Source organism: Callithrix jacchus, chromosome 10, assembly GCF_049354715.1.
Source record: "Callithrix jacchus isolate 240 chromosome 10, calJac240_pri, whole genome shotgun sequence".
NCBI lineage: Eukaryota > Metazoa > Chordata > Mammalia > Primates > Cebidae > Callithrix > Callithrix jacchus.
The window spans coordinates 24113388-24127547 of NC_133511.1; the positions used below are offsets into that span (position 1 = coordinate 24113388).

The following is a 14160-nucleotide window of genomic DNA, read 5'->3' on the forward strand; positions in this document are numbered from 1 at the left end:
AAAACACCCTATAAACTAAATATAGAAGCAATGTATCTCAACATAATAAAACCATATATGACAACCTGACAAGAAACATCATAATGGTAAAAAATGGAAAGGTTTCTCTCTAAGGTCTGGTACAAAGCAAGAATGCCCACTCTCACCACTTCTATTCACCATAGTATTGGAAGTGTTAACTTGGGCATTTAGGCAACAAAAACAAATAAAAGTCATCCAAATCAGAAAGTAATAAAATTATCTTAGTTTGCAGATGACATAATCTTATAGTTAGAAAACCTAAAAACTACACACACACACAAAATTATTAGAGCTAATAAATTTAATAAAGTTGTAGGATACGAAACCAACAAATAAAACCATTAGCATTTCTATAAGCTAGCAGTAGCCAATCTAAAAAGGAAATTAAGAAAACAATCCCACTAACAATAGTATCAAAAATAATAAAGTACTTAGGAATAAACTTAACTGAGAAACTGAAAGACTTGCATACTGAAAACTAAAATACTGACAAATGAAATTAAAGAAGACACAAGTAAATGGAAAGACATCCATGTTTATGGATTGGTAATTTTAATAGTGTTAAAGTGTCCATACTATTCAAAGTGAGCTACAGATTTAATGCAATCTCTATCAAAATCCCAGTGGGATTTTCTTATAGAAGTGGAAAAAATCCTGAAATTCATATGGAACCAGAAATACAGAATCATACTGAAGGCATTACATATCTTGATTTCAAAATATACTACAAAGCTACAGTAATCAAAATAGTATGGTACAGGCATAAAACAGACATACAGACCAATGGAATAGAAGAAAGATCCAAGAAACGAATCCATGCATATACAGTCAACTGATTTTCAAGAAGGATGCCAAGAATACATGATAGGAAAGAATAATCTCTTCAAAAAATGGAGTTAGGAAAACTGGATGTCAACATGCAAAAGAATGAAACTGGACCTCTATCTTACACCATACATAAAAGTCAACTCCAAATGAATGAAAGGCAAACATAAGACCTTAAGCTGTACAACTTCTTGAGAAAAACATAAAGGAAAAGATTTTTAACATTGGTCTTGACTATGATTTCTTGGATATAACACCAAAAGCAAAAGCAACAACAGCAAAAATAGACAAGCAGGACTACATCAAACTAAAAAAATTCTCTACAATAAGGGAAACAGTCAACAGAATGACAAGGTAATACATAGAATATATTTTCAAACCATATATCAGATGAGAGGCTAATATTCAAAATGTGTAAGAAACTTCTACAACTCAAATAATCCAATTAAAAATGGCCAAAGGACTTGAAGAGATACTTTTCCAAAGACATACAAATGGCCAGCAGGTACGTGAAATGATACTCAACATCACTAATCATAAAGGAAATGTAAGTCAAAATCATAATGAGAAACCACTGCTTACCTATTAGGATAGTTATTATTATTAAAAAATAGCAACTGTTGGTGACAATGTGGAGACATTTGAACCCTTGTACAAGTTGATGGGAATGTAAAATGGTTTAGCCATTATGGAAAACAGTGTGGAGATTCCTCAAAAAATAAAAAATAGAACTACATATAATCCAGCAATCCCACTTCTGGAGATATATCTAAAAATACTGAGATCAAGTTTTTTTTGTTTTTTTTTTTGAGACTGAGTTATGCTCTTATCACCCAGGCTGAAGTGCAATGGTGCAATCTTGGCTCACTGCAACCTCTGCCTCTTGAGTTCAAGCGATTCTCCTATCTCAGCCTCCTGAGCAGCTGAGATTACAAGTGTTTACCACCATGTGCAGCTAATTATTGTATTTTTAGTAGAGATGGGGTTTCACCATGTTGGCCAGCCTAGTCTCGAACTCCCGACCTTAGGTGATCCACCCGCCTCAGCCTCCCAAAGTGCTGGGATTACAGGCATGGGCCACGGCACCAGGCCAAAATTAGGATCTTGAAGAGATGTCTGCATTTCATGTTCACTGCAGCATTATTCACAATAGCCAAGATACAGAAACAACCAAATGTACATCAACAGATGAATAGATAAAGAAAATTTATCCAAGGGAATATTATTTAGTCTTAAAGAAGAAAGAAATCCCATCTTACGCTACAGCATGGATGAACCTTGAAGATATTATGCTAAGTGATATAAGACAGCTACAAAAAGACAAACACCGTATGATTTCATTTACATATTTAAAATGTTCAAATTTGCAGAAACAGAAAGTAGAATGGTAACCAGGGGCTGGGGAGTGTGGGAAAGTGGGAGTTGTGTAATGGGTATACAGTTTCAGATCTGCAAGATAAAAAGGTTCTGGAGCTCTGTCACATAACAATGTGAATATACTTAATGCTACCAAACTGTACCCTTAAAAATGGTTAAAATGGTAATTTTTCCATTGTGTTTATATTACAATTAAAAATTTAAAAATAGATCTAATAAAGTATTAAATAAAATATGTTTCTACCTGTTGCTTTGACAAGCTACCTTTACAACCTGCAAGGCCCGATTCAAATTAGAGTCCTGAGAATCTTCAAAGTTCCATTCAGAAGGAGGCCAGGGAAAGCTGCCCTGGTTCCCAGGTGCCTGTCCATGGCCCAAAGCTTCCCTCCTCCACTTCCTACTGCTAGCTCAGCCTCACAACATGAGAGGAACACGCATACACACACACAATTAGGAACATCTCCAGTCCACATAACCAGCTATCATCCACATCCTTTGCACTCAGCTTCTGCCTGATTAACCCATGGAGTAAACACACCAACTGTGTGGTCTGCTGTTGGAAGGATGGAGCCAGGAAAGAGACTTGTGCAGGCCATGGAAGGTGAGGAGTCTAGTCCCAATCTAGAATCTATGTGTGATCTTTCAGGCCTGACTATAGCAATTACCAAGACACACAAGCAATTTCTTTGCGTGGCAGACCTCACAAGGAAAATCTGCCCTCCCCTAACCAGGCTTGGTGCACAGCCAATGCATTGCAGTCTCTGAGTGAGTTGCAGTCAAGGACTCACACTCTCCCCTGACCCCTCCCACCCTGTCCCACAGCCTTAGGTATATCTGCATTCCTACCCTAGGTGCTTCCATTCAGAGACTTCCTCGATGGAGGGAGGGAAGGGGGACCTCTGCTGAGACACTGCTCAGATGTATCTGTCACAGGGGCTACTTGAAAACACTTTTCATTAGTACTCAGACTTCCACACAGAGAACTTCCCTGTCTCACTGACTCGGATCCTTTCCCCACTCCCACTCTGTCTTGGCTGATCCACCTGACCCTGCCTAGTGCTGTGCTGTTCTGCGGAGGTAGAGGGCACCACCTTCTTTCTCTTTTTGCCTCTTGCTTACATTATAGCAGTAAGTGAATAAAGGCTTCATGGTCACTTTTGGTTTGTCTTGATGTCTTAGAAATGGGAGCACAGGCTCCAGCTAAATGCTTTCCCTTTGGTCCTGAAGAGGATGTGGTCAGCAGATGGCCAGAGCAGAGCCCAGGAAAAGGGGCCCTCTCAGGAAGGCTAAGAAGGTCCACAGATGTACTTCCATCCACTAGTATTTGACCTGTCACTGTTTCTCTACCTCTCCTCCTACCTCCAAACTAGCTAAACCCACAGTTGAAATCATAAGTAACATTTGTCCTTCACACTACAATTTATAAAGCACAATAATGCTCAATATCAATTAATCTCACATTCTTATGAGATCACACATTATCCCGTTTTCCAGATAAGAACTTGGGGTTAAGTGACTTGCCCAAAGGCGCAAGTGAGAAATTGACACCCCTACGCCGTATCTTCTAACTATAGATTTCAAAATTCAGGCTTTTTTAACTACAAATTTCAAAATTCATGTGAAATTCTACTACTCAGCCTTGCCATGCATCTCCTCCAGCTTTGCAGGAGGATCTAATCTGGTCTTTAAAAAGTTTCAAAAAGTTTGGGGTGGAGGATTTTATCACTAAATGCGAAGAGAGTATTAAAAAAAAAAAAAAAACAGTCAGGGCCCAAATCTAAAACCATCATGGCAGAAAGAATAAAACACAAGGAGAGCAATCTCTGACAGGGTCTTAATGCTCCATTATCATCCCAAAACACAAAATGAGGACCTTTAATGCATGTAAACAAATGCTAACCAGATTCCACAGCAATTACTTGGAGGACATGTTCCCAAGCGCTCACTCTTCATACTAACCAGTTGAAAACACTTCATTAATGAAAGGACAACAATGGAAAGACACTGGATTTCTATCTGTTCAGAGATGCAGCTTGCAGTAGCCCCAGGTAAAGTCTGACCTCCTCCAGAAAAGATCTGCTCAAATTATGCCTCTCTCTAATAATCAGAATGCTTGGACAAGGGCCTAGCAGTTTATTTAAAGAATCATATCTGCTCCCAGCACAAATAAATACAAGGCTGCAGCTCAGAGCCAGCTTCCTGAAGTTACCATATTGTCGCCCTGCCTATCCTAGGATCCCATCTAGCCCCCTCTGCACCCCAAGCTCAGCAGCACCATGTCATTCACTCACACAGCTATAGAGGACATGCTCTCAGATGCCCTTCTGCCTGACTAGTGGCCCTGCCTCAAAAGGCTAGGCCTGGATCCACCTCCCCCAACCACCCAATCCAATGAAGTGGTCACGTTTATAGCTATATCCCCCATCAGCACCACCAAATGTTCATTTGCAGCTGCAATCATTCCCTGTTGTTGAAGTCCCTGACATTTAGCCAAGAAGTATCTGGTGAATTGTCTCAGAGTAGCAAAGAATCTTGCCACCCTCTAGTACTTTTTCCATAGGTTTTGGAGTAAGACAGCTCCAATTATGACTCCCTCAGTGACTAGATTTCCTAATCTTGGTCTGGGTTGAGTTACCAACAGGCAGAGTAACTGTATGCTTAGGACACCAGCATAGCGAGTGGCTTTGAAAAGCGTTTCTAAAATTTTACAATGAAAACAGTACAACAGCAAAACTCTAAAGAGAAGCTACTTTAATTTCTGAAAATATGTGACTTGAATTAAAACTTTTTTATTTTGAATTTCCAATGGGTGGCCTATAAAGGTCTGAATCAGGTCACACTTTAGCAAGTCATGTATCCTCTCCAAGACCTCTTTACCCCCCACCTCCTGGGAGACTGATGCATCACCTAAGTGACACAACACCTGGCACATAATAGGTAGCGAGTAATCGTCACTTTCTCTCTCTTCTTTCTCCACTTCCCTTTGTTTCTCTTTACAAACTCAAAACACACAAACATAAACAAACACACACATCTATCATTTTAGGCTCCAACTCAGCAACTCTACAACCCCTATTAAAAAGAATGTGGGCCATGTGAAAATTAGAATTCCTGATTCTCTCCCCTGGCTGTGCTGTAGGCTGAAGGCATTTCCCAGGAGCATTTCTTTCCCCAATCTCCCCACTGCCTCATCCTTCAGCCATAAGATGGAGACAAGGGTCGCTCTCACTCAAGATTCCTTTTCTCTGTAGCATCATGCCCCCACACTCCCGTTTCAGAAATCTAGGCAGAAAGTCTTCTACAAATGACAGCTGCCCTAGGAAGGAGACTTTATTGTCCAATGATAGGCACTTGGTGCAACAAAGACAGCCCATTGCTGGCTTGCCTGGGAGTCAAGAAGAATCTTTGAGAGGCAAGAGCTATATAAGCCCAGAAGCCTGAGTCAGAACATTTGGCTGAATAGAGGCAAACAGCAGGTGCTGTCCCCTACCACACTGTACTGCCCAGCAGGTACCAACCCAGAAAGCAGGAGCATGGCAGGGGGCAGGGGAAGAAAACTGGAAGAGTAGATAAACAGATAAAGAAGTAGCCTCTAGTGACTCCTAGATGGTGGCTCTCCAAGCTTCTCCTTCTCCTCTGTGCCAGCTGGGGGCTGCCTCAAAGCCAAATTCCTGTCCCAGCATCTATTCTCGCAACATCTGCTCCAAGCAGGCTGCCTACACAGCTCTTGTGTGTTCGCTTTGGCCACTGCAACCAGAATGAGCCTGGTTGATTAAAAACACAGCATCCTCTGGCTTCCCACATTATAGCAAACAGTGGCCACCTCACTGAGTAAAGCAAAAGAGCAACCACCATCTAACATTCATGAATCTGTAAAATTGATATTTCCTTACCTGGGTAAAACTGTCATAGGAAAGATGATTGGGCACAGTGACCCAAACTCTAAGAGTCTGTAAGTCAACTTCCAGCTCTAAACTGTAATTGATTTTTGATTTTATTTTAGGAAATGTGACTTTTTTCCCCATTATTTCTTCTCCCATGACAGTTTCACCCAATACAAAGAAATAGCCTAAGAAAGCATAAGAAAGAAGGAATTCGTGCTTATTAAAACAAAAAACAAATGTATTAATATTCTTAATTGACATTTCTAACCACTTAGCAGTTTGGATGTTCAGAAAAAGAATCCATCCTCTGAAACACAGAAAAATGCTGAATAAAAATGTTAATAACAAACATACTAACCCACTAATTGGTTTAGCTGGTCTAAAAATTAGAGAGGTTTTAGGAGTAAGAAATAAAGACAGGAGCACAGTATCTAACAGTATAGATGAGGCTGGAACCAATGTTTCCCTTGGAAGCATCTCCCAGTCCTAGAAGGCCCTGCAGCCTTGGTTTTGACATATGAAGGGCAAGAGATAAAGCCTAGAGCTCAGGCAGGATGGTTGTGGAATTACAGGCCACCTTACCTCAGCATGCCTTATAAACCCACACCAAAAGTAGGTAAAGCCTGAGTGAACAAACCAGAAAAGAAGTGCCCCCTCAGGGAGATGGTGAGGATACAGGCTGGTATTAACCTTGATTCTGGACAGAAAAGGAAAACAGAGAGTAAGGAGAAGCCCCTGCTCTAATAATTCCTTACCACACTAGCACTCATATGTGCATAGACCTGGAATTTACACTACCTCTATATCACATGTAAAATCTCAAGCCAAAAATCTATTAGAAAGATGTCATTATTTGTAACTAATTAGAAGTGGGCTAAGTGCTCAAAAGGTAAGTTGAGAGTCTTATGGACTCATTGACTGGGGAAACTGAACTGTCTTTCTAAGGTAAGGGACAGCCTCTCTGAAGAAGCAAAATTCAGACAGCTGAAGGATAAGGAAGTGCAGTTACTATCTGGCTTCTCATTGCCTCTCTGCCTTTCTGCTAAGATCGAGTGATATTTGGCTTCTCAGTGTCAGATCCCTGTTCTCACTGGGGAATCTGCCCTTGCGTGAATCTTAGTTGAAATCCCCCCATTAGTATGACCAGACACTAGCTCTCAGACTCCTAGAATCTACAGCTCAACCACACCACCCCATCTCAGCCAATCAGATGCTCTGCATAGGTCTTGGCTTCCAAAACAAATGTTATGTAGAAACCAGGGCCATGCAGAGTTCACAAAAGCAAAGACAAAGACAATGTCTTTTTGCAATGAGCTGTGGTTGTGTATGTGATATTCCATTGCCAGTGTAACATAATTAAACTAGCCCAAGACTGTATGATTCTAGCCATTGGTAGATAGGTTAAATATGGCCTGCACTACAAGGAAATTGTTAAGAGGACAAATACTTTTTGGAAAGCATTCAAAAAGAGTCCTAGTAACCGTCACTGCTCAAAATCAAGAGGAAAATGGCAGAGGTTTCATTGCAGCAAATTAGATAGTCTTGTTCTTCAAGACGTTGAACAGGCAGTTCGTCACTGGCCCCATCTTGGTGAAGGAGGCTGTGTAATTTACACTAACCCATTAGCTCCTGCAGATTTGAGGTAAATGAATGTCCCTAATCCAAAGAAAGAACTAAACAGATTTATGGAATCTGGCTGAAGATTTGGACCACTTCGTTAATGAAGAATGATAAAAAGAACAAAAACAAAATATGAAAATTGTAACAATGCTGGTTCTTATGAATACAAATCCACCTGCTTCAGACAAAGGAACTGATTCCGGCAGCCTGCAATGGGCTTACGTTACACAAGTTAAGGTTTATGCAACTGTGATCACAAAAGAGGAGTTGGTCCATGTCCCCTGATGGACCACAGCATCAGCAAATCCTATAACTTATGAACGACCTAAAGCAATGAAACTTATGAAACAGACCTGCAGGGTCATGGCCTCATAGCAATCCAAGGTCAGTTGAATAAATGTGGAGTAATCACGAATGACAAAGAAGCCAAAGAAAAAGGCTGAATGTCCGATGTCACATTGGTGATGATGTTCTTTTCCGTCACAAAGTTTATCATCATTTGGGGAGAAATGACAGAGGACTAGAAGAAACCTATGAAGGAAAAGCTAAAGATAAAAGTATATGGAGGTGTGGCAGTGGGAATTCATCCCAGTTAGGGTGACCAAAACACAGAGTAGAGAGAGAGTTGAAGTTCTGGTTCACCTGTTCACACTGATACATTAGCCAAAATATGTTTGAGAAAAGAATGATTAAACAACGCATTTCTAAACAACACATGGGTCAAGGTAGAAGAAATCACAGGGGAAATTGGAAAATATTCTGAATAGAAAAATAAAAAAGACACAACAGGAATGTCTCCTGAAAAAATTACAAATCTAGATAAAAATTTTAACACATTCTCTCAGTAAGAGATTGCTTAATTTTTCAAAAAGTTTTAACCTAAAAGTTATAGTTATGGTATTATTTATACCAATTAAATGTTGGGGAGACTGACAAAGTATCAATATTTAGGAAAAAGCTGAAATAAAATATGACAATGCTGCATGATTAAATCCATGGAAGATTATAATTTTAAAAAACTGTTGATAAGGAGTAAAGATCACATTACAATAATAAGTTAAACAACATTTGGTAACACAGTACATAGAGGATGATCCCACTGGAAGACATTTTCATATTCCAGATGATATTCACCTTCCCTGTTCTCTGAATGGTGGAGTAGACCAGTTAGCTATTGTTATATAACAACCAAACACAATCTCATTGCCATACAACAAGGAATATTTGTTTCTCGCATGTCTACAAATTGATTGTGGTGGCTCATCTTGTCTGGGCTCAGCTGGGCTTCTCTGCTTGCTCGGCACAGTGAACACTGCTCTTACTGTGTTCATGCTGAGAATTAGTTGGGAGCAGCAGCAGTTACCCAGGAGGGACTCTTCTCAAGGCAATGGCAGAAGTGCTAGAGGGCAAATGCCATGCAAAGATATTCCAAGCTCCTGCTAACAACACATCTGCTAATATCCTATTAGCCAAAATGGGTCACTGGGCCAAGCCAACAGTCCTGGGCAAGGAAATATACCTTACCTTTATAAGACCACAGCAAGGGAATGGTTATAAATACTATCATATGAATGATGAATTTTGACCAATAATGCAAACTACCACATTGAGGTATAGGTAATCATTTTCTTCATACATATTTCACATTCCAAATTTTCAACAATAATATATGAGTTACTCCAAGAATCAGAAAAAGAAAAACCATGAACCTCATTAGTTAAAATAGATGAACACATACAGAACTTTTTGCTGAATTAAAAATACTTGCGATCCTGATACTCTTAACTATCAGAGCCTCTGACCCCACCACAACATCAGCCAACTAGTGATGGGGGTGGTGCAACCATGAGGTGAGGACAGAAGATCAGGGAACCAAAATGTTACCCTATGGCTGCAGGGTTGGGTCCCGCAGTGATGCATCCAGGGCCAAGGGCGCCTCTGTTCTTTTTCTCCTTCCTTGGCCACATCCCTTCCCAACCCTCTTCTGTGATTGGCTCCTCTTCTTTTTACCCTTGCATTGTTCTCTTATCCCAACCTCTTCTAAGCTGTTTCCATTGGAAAATTCATTTTTATACAACTTTAAAACAAGATAGGTGGATGAATAGATAGGCAGATGGATATATGGGATAGATAGGTAGATAGATAGATAGATTCAAATATAAGAAGATTCATAATAAATCAGCAAAAACAATTGTTTCTAGGAAGGTGATTTTAGAAATGGAATGACAAGATAGGAGGAAGACATATTCTCACTGTATAATCCCCCATTTAGATTGTTTAGTGTTGTACCATATGCAAGTATTACTTAGTCAAAATATATGACTTTTTAAATGATAGAGTTCATTTTTCTCATGACTAAGCAGAGTTCCAGGAAAATGATGTGATTTGCCTCAGTTCATGGAAAAACTCAAGGAAATGCTGATAATTACTTAAAATAACGATTGCAGGGTGATAACTAAAAGGTAGTAAGTGCCTTGCATTTAATTCTTCAAAGACCCCATGAAATCAGAATCATTGTCTCACTTTTAAAAATAAAAAAAATAATATTTAGAGACATCAAGTAACTTGCCCAAAGTCACACAATTACTAAGCAACTGAGCCAGGATACAAAACCAGCTTCATCATGTGCCTCACGAATCGCTGTTTTCATCTGCTCCCTACCTCAAATAGCCTATTCACCTCACCCACCAGACGCCCACCCACAAGTCTCCTGAACTCACTTCTCTTTCCTATTCCATGCTGACTAAAGAAAAATATTCCCCACCATACACACACGCACGCGTGTGCGCGCACACACACACACACACACACACATGCACAGTCTTGTGACTTCAAGCCCTTTGTGTCACACCAAAGAACAAAACTACATCCTCATCTAAACTTCCCTTTTTCTCAAAAATGAAAATGTTCCCAAGCAAAGGCTCATAAATCAAAGTGGCTCCCCAGCACTTAACATATTAATGCTAATCCAAAGAACCTTCTTTTGCTACTAATAAATTATTTAGATTATGATCAAATTGATCTGATGTGCTATGTAACTATCATTATATGTTGTAGGTTTATAACCCAGTCTTGGATGAATTATCTTTTACCACATATGCTTATATGAGTGCTGTCTGCAGTATCTTAAAATTCAGTGGAAATTGCCTCTTCTAATAATCAGCTGCTTAGTGCTGTTTTAATAGCTAACTAGATTCCCAACATTATTTACTGCATCTCTAAAACTTTCAAATCCTTAGTTGTTTATCCTAAACCATCAATTTCTCCATTATGGCTCAAACACCCAAACTAACCCTTGAAAAAGCTCTACATTCTGATTCTTTTAGTCTTCAAATGAATATATGATTTTCTACTCAGCATCTTGATAACCCTTAATCCTATGGAAGTCCTAATTCCCTAGACTGGGTTCCTAGGGTTTCACACAACCTCAATTTTAATGTCACTCACATACTACAATCTTAACATATTCTCTTCTCATTTAGCCAAGACCAATTTCAGAAAATGTTTCATCTTCTATCCTCTTAAAAAATGAAATATATAAAAATTATTTATTGAAGAGTTACATTAAATTACTAGGAACGGAATTATTTTTAACGTGTTAAGTTTTCATACTTCTAAAAGGAAATCTACAAGGGCAGCAATGAGGCATGAAAAAATGCCATAAAGAAAAACAAAGCAGATTGGAATTCAAGGACCTGGATTCCAGTCCCAGTTGTTGCACCAAGTGGTTGTGTATCCTTGAGCAACTTATATATTTCTGAGTCTCCAACACTTGTTAATTGAGGAGGCTAGACTAAATAATGTATAAGGCCAATTCACAATTAAGTGATCTATGATTATAGAAAAATTTGCATAAAATTAAGAAATCTTGGAATAGCTGAGGTAGAGCAGAGACAGGGAGAATACGTCTGCACTAAACACTCATCCAAATGTAAAAATTTAAAATTCTCTTTCTGTACAAGACAGGGAAAAAAATGGAATTTGAATCTCATTGAAAACACACACTAATAAGGAAAGCATTATATCTCCTTTCTCAAATACTACTCCTTTCTGAAGAAAATATCTTTTTTGCCCAAAATTCTCCTCAGGGCAACTTTGACATCCTTGTTCCTCAAGCTATAGATTAGTGGATTTAACATGGAGACTATGATGGTATAGAAAAGGGAGGACACTTTCCCTTGCTCAAGGGGCAGGATGGAAGCGGGTTTGAGATACGTGAAAGCCCCAGAACCAAAGAATAGAGAAACTACAATTATGTGGGAACTGCAAGTACTAAAGGCTTTGGACCTGCCCTCTGTAGAACTGATGTGAAGAATGCTGGAGAGGATGAGAGCATAAGAAATAAAGATGGTGACAATGGGCATTCCAATATCAAAAGCCACAACAATAAAGACCACCAACTCATTCACGTAAGAGCTGTTGCAGGAGAGCTCAAGGAGAGGAAGGATATCACACATGAAATGATTGACAAGGTTGTCAGCACAGAAGGTCAGGTTCATTATGCTTCCTGTGTGGGCCATGGCCCCAGCAAACCCCATCCCATAGGCACCCAACAAAAGGAGCAAACACACCTGGGGAGACATGGTGATTGTGTACAACAGTGGGTTACAGACGGCCACATAGCGGTCATACGCCATTGCTGACAGGATGAAGGATTCAGAGACGACAAAGAAGCAGAAGAAAAAGAGCTGAGTCATACACCCTGTAAAGGAAATTATATTCTTCCTTGAGACAAAACTCATCAGCATTTTGGGAGTGATGGTAGCGGAGTAACAGAAATCTATTAAAGAGAGATTAAAGAGGAAGAAGTACATGGGAGTGTGCAAATGAGCATTCAGCCCAATTAGGGTTATTAAGCCCAGGTTCCCCACCATGGTGACCATGTAGAAACCCAGAAACAGGAAGAAGAGGGGGATCCGGAGTCCCGGCTGGTCGGTTAAGCCTTCGAGGATAAACTCTGTCACAGAAGAGTTTTTGGCTACCATTCTCCTTTGTCCGGCAGGAGAAGTCTGAGGGGACAAGAGAAGAGGGCCACTTAGAAAGAGACATCATCACCATATTCCTAGTCTCTCTCTCCCATACTTGGAAAGGGAATTCTAGGAGAGAGATTTGAACTTTGGTAGAAGGTTTTTACCATTCACTAAGGGTCAATCTTCAGAGTCCAAGCAACTGTAACTTCCAAAGTGTAATATGGGACTACATTTTAACTGCAGAATAAGAGCTGGTTCTGCTGATGAAAGGGGTACCAAAAATAAGCTGAATGTCTTTTAGATCATTAAGTCAGTCCCTTTTCTATATCTTTCCCTCTCCTATCTCTGCTTCAGTTGGTAAAACCTGGACCTCTTCCCTGAAGGGAGTCCTGAGATGCAGAAGCCACAGTGGCTGTGCTCAGAGCTTCTACCTCTGGGACTGCACTATCAGATCAAGAAAGTGAAGTCATACTTTTCCAAGATCTCTTAGCTCAAGTGGCTATACATTTAATAATTTTTTTAAGTTGACGCGTATGGCCAGGCACGTTGGCTCATGCCTGTAATCCCAGCACTTTGGGAGGCCGAGGCAGTCAGATCACTTGAGCCAAGGAATTCAATACCAGCTTGAGCAACATGGCAAAACCCTGTCTCTACCAAAAACACAAAAATTAGACCGGCGGGTGGCAGGTGCCTGTAATCCCAGCTACTCGGGAGGCTGAAGCAGGAGAATCCAGGCTCTGCTGATGGCAGAGCGATACCCTGTCTCAAAAAGAAAAAAAATAATAAAAGCTAACACTTATTGAGTAGTTGCTACAAGAGGCTCTGTTTGAAGAGCCATGTAGCAATATTATTATCTTGATTTTACAGATGAAACAAGTAAGATGACATAACTAGCCAAAAGTCCCCAAACCACTGAGTTGCAGTCAGAAGGTGAATTTCGGCAGCATAGCTCAAAAGGTTTGCACTTGAAATCATTATGTTACATAAATGACCAGCATCAGGGCAGGCACTCACCTTCCTTCCCTTTAGCGCAGTAAATGCTATACCCTATTGCCTCTTGTTCACATTCTGAGGAGGAAGATGACCCTAGTGAAGAGAGAATGACAGCTTTGAGCTCAGAGCCCTCTCTCTCTTCCCAGTACAGGTCAAAGGATCAGAACCTCCAATATATCTCAAAGCACTTTCTGCACTGAAGAACATGACTTCCAATTGTTCATTTGCCCAAAGGCCTCTCCAGCTTCTAAAAAGGCTTCCAAAGCCTTTTCCTGACTAGTGAATAACAAAAGACTAAAGAGTTTTATTCTGGATTACTGACTTCAGTGAACTGATTATTAAGATAGAGACTCCCTCAAGACCACTTCTTCAGGGATTACTTTCCCTAAGGAAGAAGAAATGTTTGTTTACCTCTTGGAATTGCTTAATGGCTTTCAGTTAACATGTATCCAGTACTATTAAGAGAAAAT

The 14160-nt window shown here is 39.9% G+C and overlaps 1 protein-coding gene across 1 annotated transcript; it reads right to left on the reverse strand.

The window, feature by feature from the left end:
* Positions 1-11767: 11767 nt before the first annotated feature.
* On the reverse strand, positions 11768-12826 carry OR8B12 (olfactory receptor family 8 subfamily B member 12). Its single transcript, XM_009007030.5, has one exon. The coding sequence runs from the start codon at positions 12710-12712 to the stop codon at positions 11768-11770; it is 945 nt and encodes a 314-aa protein (XP_009005278.1). The 5' UTR covers positions 12713-12826.
* Between the last annotated feature and the right edge of the window lie 1334 nt (positions 12827-14160).

Excerpts from the sequence above, each read along its gene's own strand:
- OR8B12 (XM_009007030.5), bottom strand. The coding sequence starts at position 12,712 with ATGGTAGCCAAAAACTCTTCTGTGACAGAGTTTATCCTCGAAGGCTTA.